This window comes from Lipotes vexillifer, unplaced genomic scaffold (assembly GCF_000442215.2).
Source record: "Lipotes vexillifer unplaced genomic scaffold, Lipotes_vexillifer_v1.1 scaffold903, whole genome shotgun sequence".
Taxonomy (NCBI): domain Eukaryota; kingdom Metazoa; phylum Chordata; class Mammalia; order Artiodactyla; family Lipotidae; genus Lipotes; species Lipotes vexillifer.
Window position 1 is genome coordinate 3,371,367 of NW_006791919.1, and position 20,220 is coordinate 3,391,586.

Below are 20,220 nucleotides of genomic sequence, written 5' to 3' on the forward strand. Positions count from 1 at the left end.
AAAGAGAACATTCAGGAAGTACAGATGACTTTTTAGTAGAAAGTACGATGAAATACATATGTGGAAAAGCATTTGGCTTTAAATTTGTCATTCCTAAGCTTCCTATAAGAGATCTTAAAGAAATATTACAGTCAATTTTAGCTTTCTAAATTTTACTTGACCTAAAGTATTATCAGACATAGACAAATAGTTTTTTAATTGTAATTAATGTGGCTAGGTGTGATAGTTCTATCAATCTTGCTTAAATCCCCAATTTTATTTTAGACTTATTTCTGTAGAAACTAAATTTCCATTGTATTTTGAGAAAAGGTGTTACAGCAGAATTCTGAGGTCCTTCATTGAAAGTATACCTTTCAAATGCTCACTTTGAAAAATAAACCTTTAAAATAAGACACACATGGACCAGAATGATATGAACATCAATTGAAGGTTTCTCATATTGTAATGTGATCTCATTTTTGCTTTAGGGTGAAGCTGGCCCTACTGGTCCAATGGGTGCCATGGGTCCAATGGTACGTATAAATTTAATTCATTGCTTTTTTAGATTATACTAAGAGAATGTTTAAATGAAAAAAAAAAAAAAGACCTAGAGAACATATGTTAGCTGGTGAAATAATCCTTTATTATCAGCTGAAAGGCAAGCACACTATAAGAATTGCCCCTTCAGGGCTTCCCTGGTGGCGCAGTGGTTGAGAGTCTGCCTGCCGATGCAGGGGACACGGGTTCATGCCCCGGTCCGGGAAGATCCCACATGCTGTGGAGCAGCTGGGCCCGTGAGCCGTGGCCGCTGAGCCTGCGCGTCCGGAGCCTGTTGCTCCGCAACGGGAGAGGCCACAACAGTGAGAGGCCCGCGTAACTAAAAAAAAAAATTGCCCCTTCAAATAGAAAAGGCTTCTTGTATTACATTGTTTTTCTTATTTGTTGAATGCCCTTATTCTTTTTCAGTACCCAGTGATGAAATCAGAATTATTGTAGATTTAGGCCATTAAAGCTAGGTTAAGTGAAATCTGTTTAGGCCAATTATAATGAGTCTTGATTGATTTGAGTAGTGAAATCAAGCTACCCTAGAAATTCAAGTAAGATGTTTCAAGAGACGTTTCTCTATCATCTGCAGGGCCCAAGAGGAATGCCAGGAGAGAGAGGGAGACTTGGGCCACAGGGTGCTCCTGTAAGTATGTGTATTTCAACTCTCTCAAATGCTTTACTGAATATGTGTTTTAAATGAGAATGACATACTGGTTGCCTACTTTGTAATTTGTATACTTTTTATTTTGAGACAAATTTAGGTTTACAGAAAAGTTGCAAAAATAGAAGAGAGTTTCCATGTACCCTTGTACACTATACCTACCTTCTGTTAATGTTAACATCTTACATAACCAAAGTACATTTGTTGCCTACTTATTTTAATACAGAATTTAAGAAATAATAAAAACATTTAGCAGCATGGAGAATCATAGACTTTGGAATAGTAATCACATTATAATAACAGGTAATATTTATCAAGCACTTATTATCTGCCAAGCATTCTTCTGAATATCTTTATCTCTTGTTCATCACAGTCCTAAAAGGTAAGTACTATGAATAAACCCTTTTAAAGATTAGAGTCTCCTGATCATCTTCCCTAGTTGTACAGATTGAGAAATTCTCTTGCTGTCTGTCCATCTACGTTGAACCTGGAGGGGGGCGTTATTTTGTTCATTCTCATCACAGCTCTCTGAAAGTCGGGCTATACTTGCTAATATTTCAAACTTGCAGTTCATTATATTTCACCCACTTTTCTTTTGACAATTAAGGACTGCCACCTGGCCTCTGTTATTTTGATATCCTATCATCCCCATTATAATTAAAATTCCCAGGTTTATAGCATCCCCTACTATTATCCCATAGAAGACAACCACCTTAGTGCTTCTCAGTGATACCAAAGTCAGGGCCTTGATTCAGGAGAAGTGAGACCCTCTCAGTAGGCCATTCTTTATCACTTACAGGCAGAATATCCTCTGGAAATGTAGAGAATATTGTAGAATATAGTCAGCTATTGCCTTATGCAGTTGTACATATTATGTCCAGTCTACTGTGTTCACTTCTCTGTGCTTTATTCTACCATCTGCCCAGGCAGTTCCAGCATTTCTGCTTCACTTAGTGTGTGCCATTGCTCTTTCCAAGTTTCTAAGAACTATTGTCCCTGTTAACAACATTTCCCAGGGTCTTTATCAGGGTGTTAAATATGTATTATGGGAGAGTGCTTCCAAATCATTAAAATTCTCCAGCTTTATATCCTGTCCCTCTTGATCCAGTACCTTCAGAACCTAGTCCCACACATTCTTTCTTGGATTCTGCCTCTACAAGATGTATAAGATTTATAGGTTTTTTTGTGTAAAGTCTCTTCACTCTTTTATCAGAAACAGCATTTCCTCAATGCAGTTATTTTGTGACTTGATGCTAGTTGTTGGTCTGGTGGCCGGGGGAGGAGCAGGTGGTGGTGGTGGTGGCATATGTTGTCTGGTAAAGTAGAGGCCTTTGTTTCATCTTTAAGCAAGAGAGAAGTATAAGCTGTTAATGATGGGAAGGACCACTTCTGTAGGCCCAGAGGCTTCAGGGTATTTGAGATTTAAAAGTTCTTAAGATATCCCAATGCCAAATTTCAAGGTCCCATTCCCTCCAATCAAGGGCCCTGACCATGGCATAGCAGACTTGCCACATTTTAGAATTCAACCTTCTCAAGAGCACTTAAACTTTTATCATAAAGTCCTGGGCCTAATCTTCAACTTTTTCTTCCCTCTGGCTGTAGAAGATGACAATATTTTTTTTTTTTTTTTTGCGGTATGTGGGCCTCTCACTGTTGTGGCCTCTCCCGCTGCGGAGCACAGGCTCCGGACGCGCAGGCTCAGCGGCCATGGCTCACGGGCCCAGCCGCTCCGCGGCATGTGGGATCCTCCCGGACCAGGGCACAAACCCACGTCTCCTGCATCGGCAGGCGGACTCTCAACCACTGTGCCACCAGGGAAGCCCAAGATGACAATATTTTTAAATGCTGCTAAGGAGATTTATATTGATGATTAATTACCATCAGCCTTTCAACATCTTTCTCCAATGGATTCACTTGACAAGACCCATGCAGTTCCATTAACTTTGTAATTGTTACATCCCCTAAACCTTCTCAAATGCCTGAGCTATTGAACCCATAGCCCATTCCCTTACACTTGTACCCTATCTAAGTTCACTACTGGAGACAATACTACTGCATCACTACAGCATGCCAAGAGAAATCCATACTCCATCTATTGCCAGCTGGCCAGGGAGGAATCCAGCTTAAAAACTCCATTTTAGCATCGGCTTTCTTGACTACCTCTGGCACCAATGATATGCGGGTCAATTTTCCAAGGAAATGGCATTAAAGCAGAGTTGTGTGCAGGAAATTTGTTTTCAGAGTGTTCTCAGGAACTACACCCTATGGGACTTCCCTGGTGGTGCAGTGGTTAAGAATCTGCCTGCCAAGAGGGCAGGCAGGAAAAGCAAGAACTATAATCCTGCAGCCTGTAGAACAAAAACCACATTCACAGAAAGATAGACAGGATGAAAAGGCAGAGGGCTATATACCAGATGAAGGAACAAGATAAAACCCCAGAAGAACAACTAAATGAAGTGGAGGTAGGCAAACTTCCAGAAAAAGAATTCAGAATAATGATAGTGAAGAAGAATGGAGGCAAAGATCAAGAAGATGCAAGAAATGTTTAACAAAGACCTAGAAGAATTAAAGAGCAAACATACAGAGATGAACAGTACAATAACTGAAATGAAAACTGCACTAGAAGGAATCAATAGCAGAATAACTGAGGCAGAAGAACGGATAAGTGACCTGGAAGACAGAAGGGTGGAATTCACTGCTGCTGAACAGAATAAAGAAAAAAGAATGAAAAGAAATGAAGACAGCCTAAGAGACCTCTGGAACAACATTAAATGCAACAACGTTTGCATTTTAGGGGTCCCAGAAGGAGAAGAGAGAGACAAAGGACCCGAGAAAATATTTGAAGAGATTATAGTTGTAAATTTCCCTAACATGGGAAAGGAAATAGCCACCCAAGTCCAGGAAGTGTAGAGTCCCACAGAGGACAAACCCAAGGAGAAACATGCCGAGACACATAATAATCAAATTGGCAAAAATTAAAGACAAAGAAAAATTATTGAAAGCAGCAAGGGAAAAATGACAAATAGCATACAAGGGAACTCCCATAAGGTTAACAGCTGATTTCTCAGCAGAAACTCTACAAGCCGGAAGGGAGTGGCATGATATACTTAAAGTGATGAAAGGGAAGAACCTACAACCAAGATTGCTCTACCCGGCAAGGATCTCATTCAGATTCGATGGGGAAATCAAAAGCTTTACAGACAAGCAAAAGCTAAGAGGATTTAGCACCACCAAACCAGCTCTACAACAAATACTAAAGGAACTTCTCTAAGTGGGAAACACAAGAGAAGAAAAGGACCTACAAAAACGAACCCAAAACAATTATGAAAATGGTCGTAGGAACATACATATCAATAATTACCTTAAACGTGAATGGATTAAATGATCCAACCAAAAGACACAGGCTTTCTGAACGGATACAAAAAGCAACACCCATCTATATGCTGTCTACAAGAGACCCACTTCAGACCTAGGTACACATACAGACTGAAAGTGAGGGGACAGAAACAGATATTCCATGCAAATGGAAATCAAAAGAAAGCTGGAGTAGCAATACTCATATCAGAAAAAATAGACTTTAAATAAAGAATGTTACAAGAGACAAGGAAGGACACTACATAATGATCAAGGGATCAATCCAAGAAGAAGATATAACAATTATAAATATATATGCACCCAACATAGGAGCACCTCAATACATAAGGCAGCTGCTAACAACTATAAAAGAGGAAATCGACAGTAACACAATACTAGTAGGGGACTTTAACACCTCACTTACACCAATGGACAGATCATCCAAAATGAAAATAAATAAGGAAACAGAACCTTTAAATGACACAATAGACCAGATAGATTTAATTGATATTTATAGGACATTGCATCCAAAAACAAAAGATTACACTTTCTTCTCAAGTGCACATGGAACATTCTCCAGGAGAGATCACATCTTAGGTCACAAATCAAGCCTCAATAAATTTTAGAAAATTGAAATCATATCAAGCATCTTTTCTGACCCCAGCTATGAGATTACAAATGAATTACAGGGATAAAAACGTGAAAAACACAAACACATGGAGGCTAAACAATATGTTACTAAATAACCAAGAGATCACTGAAGAAATCAAAGAGGAAATCAGAAAATACCCAGAGACAAATGACAATGAAAACACGACAATCCAAAACCTATGGGGTGCAGCAAAAGCAGTTCTAAGATGGAAGTTTATAGCAATACAAGCCTACCTCAAGAAACAAGAAGAATTTCAAATAAACAATCTAACCTTACACCTAAAGGAACTAGAGAAAGAAGAACAAACAAAACCCAAAGTTAGCAGAAGGAAAGAAATCATAAAGATAAGAGCAGAAATATATGAAATAGAAACAAAGAAAACAATAGCAAAGATCAGTAAAACTAAAAGCTCTTTCTTTGAGAAGATAAACAAAATTGATAAACCATTAGCAAGACTCATCAAGAAAAAAAGGGAGAGGACTCAAATCAATAAAATTAAAAATGAAAAAGGAGAAGTTACAACAGATACTACAGAAATGGAAAGCATCATAAGAGACTACTACAGGCAACTCTATGCCAATAAAATGGAAAACCTGGAAGAAATGAATAAATTCTTAGAAAGGTATAACCTTCCAAGACTGAACCAAGAAGAAATAGAAAATGTGAACAGACCAATCACAAGTAATGAAATTGAAACTGTGATTAAAAATCTTCTAACAAACAAAGGTCCAGGACCAGATGGCTTCACAGCTGAATTCTATCAAACATTTAGAGAAGAGCTAACACCATCCTTCTCAAACTCTTCCAAAAAATTGCAGAGGAAGGAACACTCCCAAACCCATTCTATGAGGCCACCATCACCCTGATACCAAAACCAGACAAAGATACTACAAATAAAGAACATTACAGACCAAGATCACTGAAGAATATAGACACAAAATACTAGCGACATATACCTCAACAATACCTCGACAAAATACTAGCAAACAGAATCCAACAACACATTAAAAGGATCATACACCATGATCAAGTAGGATTTATCCCAGGGATGCAAGGATTCTTCAATATACGCAAATCAATCAATGTGCTACAACATCTTAACAAACTGAAGAGGAAAAACATATGATCATCTCAATAGATGCAGAAAAAGCTTTTGACAAAATTCAACACCCATTTATGATAAAAACTCTCCAGAAGTGGGCATAGAGGGAACCTACCTCAACATAATAAAGGCCATATATGACAAACCCACAGCAAACATCATTCTCAATGTTGAAAAACTGAAAGCATTTCCTCTAAGATCAGGAAAAAGACAAGGATGTCCACTCTCACCACTATTATTCAACATAGTTTTGGAAGTCCTAGCCAAGGCAATCAGAGAGGAAAAAGAAATAAAAGGAACACAAATAGGAAAAGAAGAAGTAAAACTGTCACTGTTTGCAGATGACCTGATATTATACATAGAGAATCCTAAAGATGCCACCAGAAAGCTACTAGAGCTAATCAATGAATTTGGTAAAGTAGCAGGATACAACATTAACGCACAGAAGTCTCTTGCATTCCTATATACTAATGGTGAAAAATCTGAAAGAGAAATTAAGGAAACACTCCCATTTACCATTACAACAAAAAGAATAAAATACCTAGGAATAAACATACCTAGGGAGACAAAAGACCTGTATGCAGAAAACTATAAGACACTGATGAAAGAAATTAAAGATGATACCAACAGATGGAGAGATATTCCATGTTCCTGGATTGGAAGAAACAATATTGTGAAAATGACTATACTACCCAAAGCAATCTACAGATTCAACGCAATCCCTATCAAATTACCAATGGCATTTTTTACGGAACTAGAACAAAAAATCTTAAAATTTGTATGGAGACACAAAGGACCCCGAATAGCCAAAGCAGTCTTGAGGGAAAAAAGCGGAGCTGGAGGAATCAGACTCCCAGACTTCAGCCTATACTACAAAGCTACGGCAATCAAGACAATATGGCACTGGCACAAAAACAGAAATAAAGATTAATGGAACAAGATAGAAAGCCCAGAGATAAACCCACGCACCTATGGTCAGCTAATCTATGACAAAGGAGGCAAGGATATACAATGGAGAAAAGACAGTCTCTTCAATAAGTGGTGCTGGGAAAACTGGACAGCTACATGTAAAAGAATGAAATTAGAACACTTCCTAACACCATACACAAAAATAAACTCAAAATGGATTAGGGACCTAAATGTAAGACCGGACACTATAAATCTCTTAGAGGAAAACATAGGAAGAACACTCTTTGACATAAATCACAGCAGATCTTTTTTGATCCACCTCCTAGAGTAATGGAAATAAAAACAAAAATAAACAAATGGGACCTAATAAAACTTCAAAGCATTTGCACAGCAAAGGAAACCATAAACAAGACGAAAAGACAACCCTCAGAATGGGAGAAAATATTTTCAAATGAATCAATGGACAAAGGATTAATCTCCAAAATATATAAACAGCTCATGCAGCTCAATATTAAAGAAACAAACAACCCAATCCAAAAATGGGCAGAAGACCTAAATAGACATTTCTCCAAAGAAGACATACAGATGGCCAAGAAGCACATGAAAATCTGCTCAACATCACTAATTATTAGAGAAATGCAAATCAAAACTACAATGAGGGGGCTTCCCTGGTGGCACAGTGGTTGAGAGTCCGCCTGCCAATGTGGGGGACAGGGGTTCATGCTCCAGCCCAGGAAGATCCCACATGCCGCGGAGTGGCTGGGCCCGTGAGCCATAGCTGCTGAGCCTGCGCGTCTGGAGCCTGTGCTCCACAACGGGAGAGGCCACAACAGTGAGAGGCCCATGTACCACAGAAAAAACAAAACAAAACAAACACCTATAATGAGGTATCACCTCACACCAGTTAGAATGGGCATCATCAGAAAATCTACAAACAACAAATGCTGGAGAGGGTGTGGAGAAAGGGGAACCCTCGTGCACTGTTGGTGAGAATGTAAATTGAAACAGCCACTATGGAGAACAGTATGGAGGTTCCTTAAAAAACCAAAAATAGAATTAGCATATGATCCAGAAATCCCACTGCTGGGCATATACCCAGAGAAAACCATAATTCAAAAAGACACATGCACCCCAATGTTCATTGCAGCACTATTTACAATAGCCAGGTCATGGTAGCAACCTAAATGTCCATCGACAGATGAATGGATAAAGAAGTAATGGTACATATATACAATGGAATATTACTCAGCCATAAAAAGGAACGAAATTGGGTCATTTGCTGAGACATGGATGGATCTAGAGACTGTCATACAGAGTGAAGTAAGTCAGAAAGAGAAAAACAAATATCATATATCAATGCATATATGTGGAACCTAGAAAAATGGTACAGATGAACCTGTTTGCAGAGCAGAAATTGAGACACAGATGTAGAGAACAAATGTATGGACACCAAGGGGGGAAAGTGGGGGTGGGGGGGGGGGTGGGATGAATTTGGTGATTGGAATTGACATGTATACACTGATGTGTATAAAATTGATGACTAATAAGAACCTGCTGTATAAAAAAATAAATAAAATTCAAAAAAGAATCCACCTGCCAATGCAGGGGAAATGGGTTCAAGTCCTCGTCTGGGAAGATCCCACATGCCACGGAGCATCTAAGCCCATGCACCACAGCTACTGAGCCTGCTCTCTAGAGCCCACGAGCCACAACTCCTGAGCCCATGTGCCACAACTACTGAAGCCCATACACCTAGAGCCCGTGCTCCATAACAAGAGAAGCCACCACCATGAGAAGCCCATGCACCGCAGCAAAGGATAGCCCCCATACGCAGCAACGAAGGCCCAACACAGCCAAAAATAAATAAATAAATTTATTTAAAAAGTAAAGAAACTACACCTATGAAGAAATTAATAAAATAAGCAGGATTTGCCATAGGGAGAAAGTAAACTGTGTTACATTTGCAACAGAGACTTCAATCTTCATGTGTCTTCCATTCTATGGAAACAGTGGAGCTGGGATGGCTCTTCAGACTGTTTTGAATGGGGGCTAATCCTTTGTACCACTGCATTGACCATGGAAGGGCATAACCTTGGGATAGCTAACTCCTTTCAGCAATTTGTGGGGAGGGTCTCAACTGTGAGCCATCACAGCTTATAACACTTCCAGCAGTGGTAGAATGATTATTTCTGTGCTGAAGGGGGATCTGGGTGACACCTGCAGCATTCACTACTACTTAATTTCCTTTGTGTGTGTGTGTGTGTGTGTGTACATGTGTGTGCACATGTGGTTTAGGTTTTTGTTTTATATGGAGCGCATTCCTTCCTCTGGGTTATTCTGACTATTAAGAAGAGCCCGGTGTTCAAAGTTTCATTGTCTTTGAGCTCATTTAATAGAAGGTGACACGTTCAAGTAAAAAGAATCATTTTAATCAGTTTGTATTTCCAGTCTTGATTTTTCTTTCTTATTGCTCTAAGGATAGATGTGCTTATTGCTACTTTATGCATGTTGTATAAATGTGTATTTTTATTGCTATTAACCTAGTTAAAGTTGTCAGTTAACCTTAATATTCATTCTCCAATTTTTAACATAGACATTTTTATAACGTAAATGAATTGTCAACAAATACTGTAGAAAATGCACCATTATCTTGCCTCTTCTCCTAACTAGGGACAACGAGGTGCACATGGTATGCCTGGAAAACCTGGGCCAATGGTGAGTGTATTTCTTTCATATTCATTCATTCTTCCATTTGTACATTCATTACCATTTACAAAGCACCTACTGTGTCCCAGGTACTTGGAACAGAAAGACAATAAACACATAGTACTTGTCTTTGAAACCTGCCCTATCAAAGAAGAGAGATATATCAATTGATATTGTAGCATAATGCTATTGCTAACTGCTGTAATAGGGAAAGCAACCTGAAGTATGAGAACCTACCTGTACCGACACCAGTAGTGAGACAAAGAAGTCAAGAAAGACTTAAAGAGGAACAACTTTTAAGCTTAGTCTTGAAAGATGAGTATATGAAAAGAACAAGAATACAGCATGGTCCGTACAGTGGATAGGTGAAAAACACGATGAGCTCAGGGAGATATTCAGTACTAGGAGGGTAAATCGGATTTGAAATTACTTGCCCTTAAGATCTTTTCTCCCTTGTTACTCATAAAAAGGAAATAAACTATGGGAGGAAAAATAAGTGTAATTTAAAAGGGCTTTTATTAATGCAAAACTGATGGATTTAAAATACAGTCCTCAAAGAAGAATCAGGATAACCTAGAATGAAATTCCTCTTACACTCATTTCCTTTAAATCCAGCTTTAAATCAGTGGTTTAGACTCTGTTCATGCCTTCCCAAATGTAGTATAGTGACACATATTCACTTTTTATTAGCCTGAAAAAAATCACTCCAAAATATCCAGATAATTCTTAATCATCATTTTTATAAAGTGAAGTCCTAGATTTTGGTACAATGTGTAATTTTCTAAACACTATCCTTATTACTTGGTTAACACAAAGAAAGTAATTTCTCTAGAAGCAATTGTTTCAAAGAATTTGTGTTTGTGACTGACTCTCGTATGCTACAACTAGGAAATTCTGTTATGTTTAATACCACTGGACATGTCTTTTAGCACAATTTCATATCAGTGTTGTAAGGTTCTTATGATAAAATTATATTATTATCTTTGTGATTTTAAAGTACTAAGTGGATTATTCTTATATGTCAAAGTACAGAATAAAAGATTTCATGTTAATTAAAATACATGTCTAATCACTTTTCTGGTTTCTTTTAACAGGGTCCTCTTGGGATACCTGGTTCCGCTGGTTTTCCAGGAAATCCTGGGTTGAAGGTAAGATGTTACTATATTTAGCTCTTGATGACATGAATTACTTAAGTACCTGAATCCCAAAGTAAAGAATGTCATTTCTTTCATTGAAGGGTGTGGAAGTCACTCTTAACTAAGGAAAAGAGCCTAGCGTATTCTCAATGTCCATTATGGTAGGGGAAAAAAAAAAGAAAATGAAAAATATGATATTATTATATAATAAGTAATTAAAAGAGAATTACTTATAATCATGCACTTGTAGTATCAAAGAATCTGTTGCAATAGGACTCTAACACCAGACAATTGTAATGGCTGTGAGGGGTAAGTGTTTAATCTGAATTGGAACTCTATTCTTGGATACAGTGCCTGGCAGTAATAAATAGCAGAATGTTCTAAACAATAGGAGAGTAAAATAAATCCGAGGTGGTCAAAAGGCCACACAATATTGATCCCCACTTCTGCTCCCCTTCTCCCCACCTCCGTGCCCCCAGCTTACACAATCATTAATGGAATGCGTGGGGAGGCTATTTGGCTGTCCATGTGGGAATGGATTGAAGTATTCTGCTGGGCTGATTTACATTTGTAGCGAGTCACAACTTGTTCTTTCTCTCAACACTTTGGATGATAAATCCATGGATCACAGTGGGAGGTTATTAAGATTATATTAGCTAAATTAGTGAATAAACTCAGAACACTACCTTCAAACTTTGAACAACGCAATACGTTTGATTTTTCTCACACCCGGGTTTTCTTTGGCAATAATTTTCTTCATCTTGAAGAAGGGATTTGCTCACAAGATTCTGCTGTACAAAAATAACCGTGGCCAGTCACCTCACCTCTCTAAATCTTGTTTTCTCAAGGAATTTTATTGAAGATTAAGTGAGAAAATATGCAAACCCTTAGCATAGTGCCTGAGGCAGAGGATGCCCTCAGTACAGGCCCACGCTTCTTGTTAGTGGGGCCACTCAGATTGGATTTGAACTTCGAAACAAACAAACAAACAAAAAAATCTCTAGTTGACATTTCAAGTATTCTTTGAAATGTGAGAGTCATCAAGTCAAATTATTCTTTGGCTCTCTCACGCTGACTTTAAATTCTGCGCCACAGGGATGTGGCTGCTTTATTTTAAAATGGTGCCCTCCGTTGGTTCACTAACCAGTCCCTCCATTAACTGAGAACTCACTGTGAACTCAGCCGAGTAGGACCTGCTTCAGTTCCCCTCTGTATCTGATCTGCTCCCTGAAGTCCTAAGTCTGCTGCCACTGACATTGGAAGGCCCAACCTCCCTGTGTACCTCAATCAAAATAGGCAAAAGCCCTTCCCTCTCTCTCTCTGTAAGACTGTCCACCCTCACACCGAGCTCTGGCTAGAGAATTCAAGGAAGAATACTCACAATGCCCCGGACTCTCACTTAGCAGGAAGTGGTTTCTGCTCCTACTGTGGCCTCTAGTTAAGACTTCACAGTAGTTCACTCTGGATACTTCCCTCTCCTCCTGGGTTTTTCTAATACGGGCTGTTGGCTACTGAAAACTCCTTAATAAAGTCAAACACCTCACAAAACTGTTTCAGAAATTGTTTCCCTGTCCTACCACCACCCCCAACATAAAGACCACCACCCCCGGTGTTTGTTCTGGGCCAAAATTCTGCTATACCTGTAATATTCTTCCAGGGTCTCTGGCTCTCTAGATGAAGAATAAACTTTCACGTCTAGTTCTTTGTATTTCAGTGAAGGATAATAGGGATTCCCTCTAGGATTTGACTTACATTAGGTACCTAATATGTTAGATAAAATGCAGAAACTCAGCTAAGTTTGAATTTCAGATAAATAAAGAATAACCTTTTAGGATAAGTGTGTTCCAGATATTGCATGGGACAAACTTATTCTGAATTATTTGTTGTTTATCTGAATTAAAACTTAACCAGGCATCCTGTATTTTTATTTACTATCTGGATCCCTATCTTGGGTTGGAACAAGGGTGGCTATCAGGTGACCTTCACCAGGTTGCTCTGCTCTGCATGCTGTGGGCATCATCACATCCAGAGTGGTGGGAAGTGAGTCCATCCCTTAAGCTAAGTTAGGCACACACCCCTGGAAACTACTTTGTGTTCTTGACTCGTTTAAATGATTGGGTGTAAAATGTAAAACTCCAAATAAGCAGTCAGCTTTGAAACACACCACACTGATATTTTCTTAAATTAACGTTTTCCTCATACCCCTTTAGGGAGAAGCAGGTCCCACTGGGGCACGAGGCCCTGAAGGTCCTCAGGGGCAAAGAGGTGAAACTGGGCTACCGGGTCCTGTTGGCTCTCAAGGTCTTCCTGTAAGTTCCTAGTATATTTAAAAATTATCACTGAAAGCTGGACATGTTTTATAACTTTTGAACAAAGGCAACATATTTTAATATATTCTCTTTCAATTCTGAATGAGTGTTTAGAGCTCATGAAAAAAAAATGTCCCTTGTCAACTCTGCAAATTTTGTCTATTTTATGGAAAAGGGAATTAATTAGTCATAAAAGTGATCTTTATAATATAATGGTGGTTGATTTATTTTTCCTTTCTTTCTTTTTGGTAATTTTTCTGCCTCCTTTTGTGAGATGGGTGGACATCTTAATACCACCCTAGATACAGCTTAATATTTCATGAACTTTTCCTGTATCTTTTAGGGTGCAGTGGGAACTGATGGTACGCCTGGTGCCAAAGGCCCAACAGTGAGTAACTAACTTCATTTATGCCACATGAGGTTCAAATGGGCACAATCCTTTGGACAGTGACCATAGACTTGTGCCTAGGTCTCTGCTCATCATGTTACTCTTGCATTCCAATAGGGTTCTCCGGGTACCTCTGGTCCTCCTGGCTTAACAGGGCCCCCTGGATCTCCAGGACCTCAGGGTAGCACTGGACCTCCAGGAATTCGAGGCCAACCGGTAATGTCCATCAAAGAATTATCATCCATTAGTATAATACAACTAAGATCGCCAGAGAAATAATATGTAATGAGATACAGTGAAACATAGATAATGTGACTTATTTGAATGAGGCAAAAGAAGGTAGGAATTTTTGTAAAGTGGAAGCCAAATGTTAATGTACAATTCACATGTTTAAATTCAAAGGGGAAAATTATTGCACTATGTTAAATTTTAGTGTTCTTTTGTTTAAAATAGTAAGGTCATAACTTCATGATCCACCTCATAGAATTTTATAAAGAGTTACATAACAAATATGGAGACACTTTGCAAGCCAGTAGGGGGAAGTACGGAATTTTCATGGGGGTTTATAATGACAACTTGGCTAAAATGGGTTCAACAGCTATTTCTTGAGATTTATTCTTGAAGAGTGCTTCCAACATGTTGTTTATATTGAATGAGTTTCCACATTTTGTATAAATTTGTATGTTTTATATTCATATATTTATCTATTGGTAAAAATATACGGTTAGTTCTTAAGAAATAAACACATTGAGAAGTTGTGCTTATGTATCTTTTAGCTTGATATATAACAAAACTTTGTTTCCTAGTACTACTTAAAGCAAATATTTTAGATCCTGATCTAAGTAATTTGATTATGCTGATAAATCCTTTTTAAATGCTAGTGACAAATTTATAAAAACATGCGTGTTGTTGGTATTTTACATTTGATTTTATCATGTTCTCAATTTAGCAATCTGGTTCCCACAAATTATAGTACAATTGGTATTATAAAGACACACATACCCAAAACTCTTGAATACGCTAAAGATAAAATACCCTATTTGAAGTTGTCAAATCTCAATAAATAGAACATAAATATAAAATTATTTTGATTTTGGGTGAACACATCTATTTCCTAAAATAGACTCTAAATAGATTTATCTATTGAAGTTGTCATTGTTAGTTCTAATTTTTATTCTCAAATTGTAATAATAACTGAATAATTCTAATTATCCTACTATGCATGATTAAAAACAAGATTTTAAAAGTAAGTCTTTTGAAGACCCCTGTAAAATATACAAACTACTACCTAACTATACTGGACTTTATAAAATTTCACACACATTCTACAAGATCTGCATAATTTAAAAAAATTATTATACTGCTGATTCAGTACAGACTCAGCTGCAGAAAATTTTCAAGGCCCATTCACTGTAATAATTAAAGCAGGTTGGGCTGGATAAATATCTTGGTTCTTAAAATTATCGATGTTTTTATTTTAGGGTGATCCAGGAGTTCCAGGTTTCAAAGGAGAAGCTGGCCCAAAAGGGGAACCAGTAAGGTTTTATTTCTTTTAAATGATAAGAAGAACATGAATATTATCCAGAAATGTAAGCCCAAAATACTCAAGTACTTCAAATAATGACAGTGAGAATTTTGGATGGAAATAGTTTGCTTAATATAGTTTAAAATTTGTGACTGACTTATTTAAATGAATCTTTTGACTGTAACTCCCTTGTCAAATGGCTCTTTCTGGTATCTGTCCTTCTGTTTTCAATAGGGGCCACATGGTATTCAGGGTCCAATAGGCCCACCTGGTGAAGAAGGCAAACGAGGTCCCCGAGGTGATCCAGGAACAGTTGGTCCTCCAGGCCCCATGGGAGAAAGGGTAAAATTTGAATGATTGAATAAATTCTTAGTTGTGGGGGAATTACATGAATACCTTTTGGGATAGTGAGGAAAACTAGAGCAATTAAGAGAAATGCTAGCAGGTGCATTGCACAATTTAGTATGGCTATCTGTGAATTCAGGGAGCCAACTGTCTAATCATTGTTCATTCATTCATTCATCTAATATTGACTGAACAACTGCTCTATGCCAATTTGGTATATGGAGTTTGGGATACATCAGTGAACAAGAATGCTATGGTTCCAGCCTTCATGCGGGGGCTAGTAAACAATAGTTTAGTGGGGAGTTAAGCAATGAACAAGTTAACAGGTAAATAAAAATATAATTACACATTTTAATAAGTGCCATATACACTTAGGGAATAGCAGGGTGATGTGGTAGAGAGTAACTTATGACAGTAGTGTGGCATTAGGTTAGGTGGTTAGGAAATAAGATTCTTTGAGAAGATGACATCTAGCTAAGATCTGAAGATTAAGATGAGCCAGCAAGAAAACTTGAGAGAAAAAGCATTTTACAGCAGAGGAAACAAAAAATGCAAATCCAGGAGGCCAGAAAGGGCTTAGTGATTTTAAAGACCAGAAAAGGTGGCTGTGACTGGACTATAATGAAACAGGTCTGAAAGGGAGAATAACAATATCACCTTACTTTTGTATGGAACCTCAGAAAATGCAAAGGGCTTCACATCAAAGACAATACTAATGCCTGCAATCACTGACATTTTGATTGTGGTAGATGGTACCATTTCTTTACCTCTTGTATCTACATCTATGTATCAGTTTTTCTCTATGTTTAATTTTACAATGAAGTGGTACAATATTTTTTGATTTGAATAATTTTGGCTCAGTGCTTACATATATTTTTCAAAATTTAAAATGTCTTTCTGTATAATCAGGTTATTTTTTCTTATACATATCTATTGCTGTGTTGGGTTGATCATAGCTCCTAAAACCTTATAGTACTAAGAAGAAAAATCACCCACTCATTATATATTACAAAAACATCCACAATTAAGAATCACATTTTGGTCATTTGTAGGGTGCTCCTGGCAATCGTGGTTTTCCAGGCTCTGATGGTTTACCTGGACCAAAGGTAAGTTTATCCTATCAAGGTTGACACTCCTGTGGGCAGTGTTGCAAAAGATGCCATTGTCCAGCATGGTGATCTAGCCTTGGCCCACATGGGTCCAGATCTACAAAAGAGTTGGACACAGATGTTACTCCTAATGCCAAATCCCTCTTGTGCAGTTTCTTCATTATAGAGGCCAAGGGGAGAAGGACGATGGTTGGAGGTGTATTGGAGTTTGTTTTCAAACTTTCCAGGGATATTCTTGAGAAGAATAGGCCATAAATCTTTCCTTTAGCCGATATATATTTTTTCCTTTATCTAGAAATTTAGACTCTTTCAAAATTTGGGGGTTTCTAAATCTAAGTTATTGGAGTGAGGCTCTAAACACAACTTTGATTAGTTAATGATGAAAAACCTCTATTCTACAAGGAATCCAAATGAGAACAAAATGTGAAGTGACATGATTTACAAAGAAGTCTTTGTAACTACTTTGACAAACTCTTTTATGTTACACTAGTGGTTTGATTTGTAAAACAAGGATTTTATATATGCTTGCTTTTGTTTCCTTGCACTCCCTTTTTTCTGATATGTTCTGCTTTGCTTTGGAACAGGGGGCTCAAGGAGAGAGGGGTCCTGTAGGTTCTTCAGGACCTAAAGGAGGTCAGGGGGATCCAGGACGTCCGGGGGAACCTGGGCTTCCAGGTGCTCGGGTAAGAACACAGCAGTTTTTTGCTACATCAACCCAGGAGATATGCTCCTGAGAATTCATTAAAGGTTTTCGAACGGTTTTTTTTTTTTTTTTTAATAGCTTGCTTTCACGACTTGGAACATTTCTTTGTTTTTTTCTTTGGGTTTGACCTGATTCATTATTATTATTATTATTATTTTTTGCTGTACACGGGCCTCTCACTGTTGTGGCCTCTCCCTCCGCGGAGCACAGGCTCCGGACGCGCAGGCTCAGTGGCCATGGCTCACGGGCCCAGCCGCTCCGCGGCATGTGGGGTTTTCCCGGAGCGGGGCACGAATCCGTGTCCCCTGCATCGGCAGGCGGACTCTCAACCACTGCGCCACCAGGGAAGCCCTGATTCATTATTTTTGAAATAATGAATGGTTTGCTATTTTTATCATGTATAGAAAAAAAAACTTCTAGTCTCCTTTTTTCAAAGAGGTATGTATTAATAATTTTACCACTTGGTATGAAAAGAAAATCCTTTTTATCAATTTTTATGATTTTTCTTTACTTGCTGATGAACAACTTATGTGACTTTTAGCACAGAGAATTCCTGACAAATTTCATTTTAACAAAAGGTCACTTGAAAATTCTTTAGAACTATGGAATTACCCTTATATTCAGTTGTCAACAATGCCCCTTAAAGAGAAAAGGATTATACAGAAAGCTTCATGGAAAGATACATTTGGCTCAACATAAGTTCTTTGTCCTGAACCCAGTGTTAGATATATGAGTAAAAGTCTCCTACAACCCTTTCTCCTTCTATGTGAGAAACAGACATTGGGTTCATCTTAGATGAATATCTTCGATATTCTTCCCTAGACACATGATAAAGGTGGAATGCCTGTTGAATGACCATTCAATTACTTTTAGTTAAAATGATCCCTGATTGTAGACTGCATTTGGACTTGGAGGACTAAGAATGAATTAAAAAAAACTGGTAGGAGGAATAGCTTTGGACTTCCTGAGTTTGCAGGGACTTGTACCTTGGCATTCACCTTGCTGGGACCAGTATAGTATGTCCAAGGTGCTGTTACAGATATTGGTTATGTGAGATTTCAAACCAGGGTGGCTCCTGCACCCACCACGTAGACTGATTCTCTCACATTGGGCCTCCCATTGTGGGAGGCTTAGAGTCTGGCCCTGAAGGCTGTGCTGTGAGGACTCCTCCCAGTGGGGAGTCCCGCATGTGATACCTTGCTGCATGTTGTGTTGTCTGCCCTGTATCCTGCCCTGTATCCTGAAGCCAGGTTGGGTGAGGTCCATGATGGTCCTGTGAGTTTGTCTAGAGGAGCCTAAGGCTACTGAGAGTGGGCATTGCAAAGCGGAACTGGATCTTTTTAATGCAGTGCTGTTTTTACTCTTTAGAATCTTTACTCCAGTTGCAGGTCAGCAACAAACTGACAATTGCTTTTAATTTTTAGGGTCTGACAGGAAATCCTGGTGTTCAAGGTCCCGAAGGAAAACTTGGACCTTTGGTAAGTAATTTAAACAAAAGTCCACCACCATTAATATTTTTCAATAGACATGCAACTTACATGGTAAGATGTTTATTTAAGGTTAACATTTTTGATCAGGTGGATGCTGATCATGTTTACATGTTTAAAATGTACCTTCCTCTCCTGGAAGCAAATATTAAGGATCTGCGTATTTTCAAAATGACCAAAAATTGATAACGTTGTATTGAAATAAATGCTTGAGATTGTAATTGCTTCTCTGACATAAGTGAAAAAGTTTCCATGATGTATTTATTAATATTAGTGGAATTTGTTAGCAACATTCTCATTTCTTGATCCTTCCAATTTTATACATTTAAGAGATAAGTGGGTATAAATTTGACAGTTCATATATTCTGGGCCCTTTCCTTATACAGTAAATGTGAAATGGAAGTCCTGAGTTTTCATTACCACAAACAAGAGTAAATGAAAGAAGGAAGATTTCTCCTGTTAATATGAGAATGTAAAGAGACATAAAGATGAGGCTTGTGTGTAGAATAAGAATAAAGTCTCCGTTCTAAACATCCAAATACGTCAGCAGTTGTTTTTAAACACTCAACTGTCCTGATTCACTAAAATAAAATTGTGGCTTAATTTAAAACTTACATAACTTTTATAGTAAGGAAAGGCAAGTGACAATTTGGGTGATGTAACGTTCAGAGAGAACTTATGTGAAACTTACATTGCTCCTGTCAATTTTGAAGGGTGCTCCAGGAGAGGATGGCCGGCCAGGTCCTCCAGGCTCCATAGGAATCAGAGGGCAGCCTGGGAGTATGGGTCTTCCAGGCCCCAAAGGTAGCAGTGTGAGTACAGTGTATAATGTTGCCATCTCATCATAATCCTCACTTGGAGCTGATGTGTTGATAGCAAACTGATTGAAATTTAAATTAGTTTGCATTGATTCTTTAGGGTGACCCTGGAAAACCTGGAGAAGCAGGAAATGCTGGTGTTCCTGGGCAGAGGGTAACTACACATTTTCTGCTAAAGAAAATAATATATATGAAATTACCCAAATTCTCATGGTCTCACCTCATAAATTATCTCTCTGCGATGCTAGGGAGCTCCTGGAAAAGATGGTGAAGTTGGTCCTTCCGGTCCTGTGGGCCCCCCGGTATGTAAGTTTTAGTGAGAATATTTTCACATTGCATTCTTCAGTGATGTTTGTTTGAGACTTTACTCATGGATAGGTTTCAGGGGGAAGTAAATAAAAAAGTGCAAGATGGAAGAATTTCAGTTATATCTTTTCTTTTGATTCCTGTGCTGGCATCTTCTGCCTTTTTTTTTTTTTTTTTTTTTTTTT

General features: G+C 38.2%; 1 protein-coding gene across 1 annotated transcript in view; it reads left to right on the forward strand.

Annotated features, from left to right (window-relative positions):
- Positions 1 to 20,220, forward strand: part of COL5A2 (collagen type V alpha 2 chain) — a 142,524-nt gene that overhangs the window by 93,722 nt on the left and 28,582 nt on the right. The window contains exons 15-29 of the mRNA XM_007464981.1: positions 468 to 512; positions 1,115 to 1,168; positions 9,874 to 9,918; positions 11,004 to 11,057; positions 13,256 to 13,354; positions 13,698 to 13,742; positions 13,860 to 13,958; positions 15,224 to 15,277; positions 15,502 to 15,609; positions 16,665 to 16,718; positions 17,306 to 17,404; positions 18,849 to 18,902; positions 19,625 to 19,723; positions 19,830 to 19,883; positions 19,978 to 20,031. Coding sequence (XP_007465043.1) covers positions 468 to 512; positions 1,115 to 1,168; positions 9,874 to 9,918; positions 11,004 to 11,057; positions 13,256 to 13,354; positions 13,698 to 13,742; positions 13,860 to 13,958; positions 15,224 to 15,277; positions 15,502 to 15,609; positions 16,665 to 16,718; positions 17,306 to 17,404; positions 18,849 to 18,902; positions 19,625 to 19,723; positions 19,830 to 19,883; positions 19,978 to 20,031 — 1,017 coding nt within the window. The remainder of the gene's footprint in view (positions 1 to 467; positions 513 to 1,114; positions 1,169 to 9,873; positions 9,919 to 11,003; positions 11,058 to 13,255; positions 13,355 to 13,697; positions 13,743 to 13,859; positions 13,959 to 15,223; positions 15,278 to 15,501; positions 15,610 to 16,664; positions 16,719 to 17,305; positions 17,405 to 18,848; positions 18,903 to 19,624; positions 19,724 to 19,829; positions 19,884 to 19,977; positions 20,032 to 20,220) is intronic.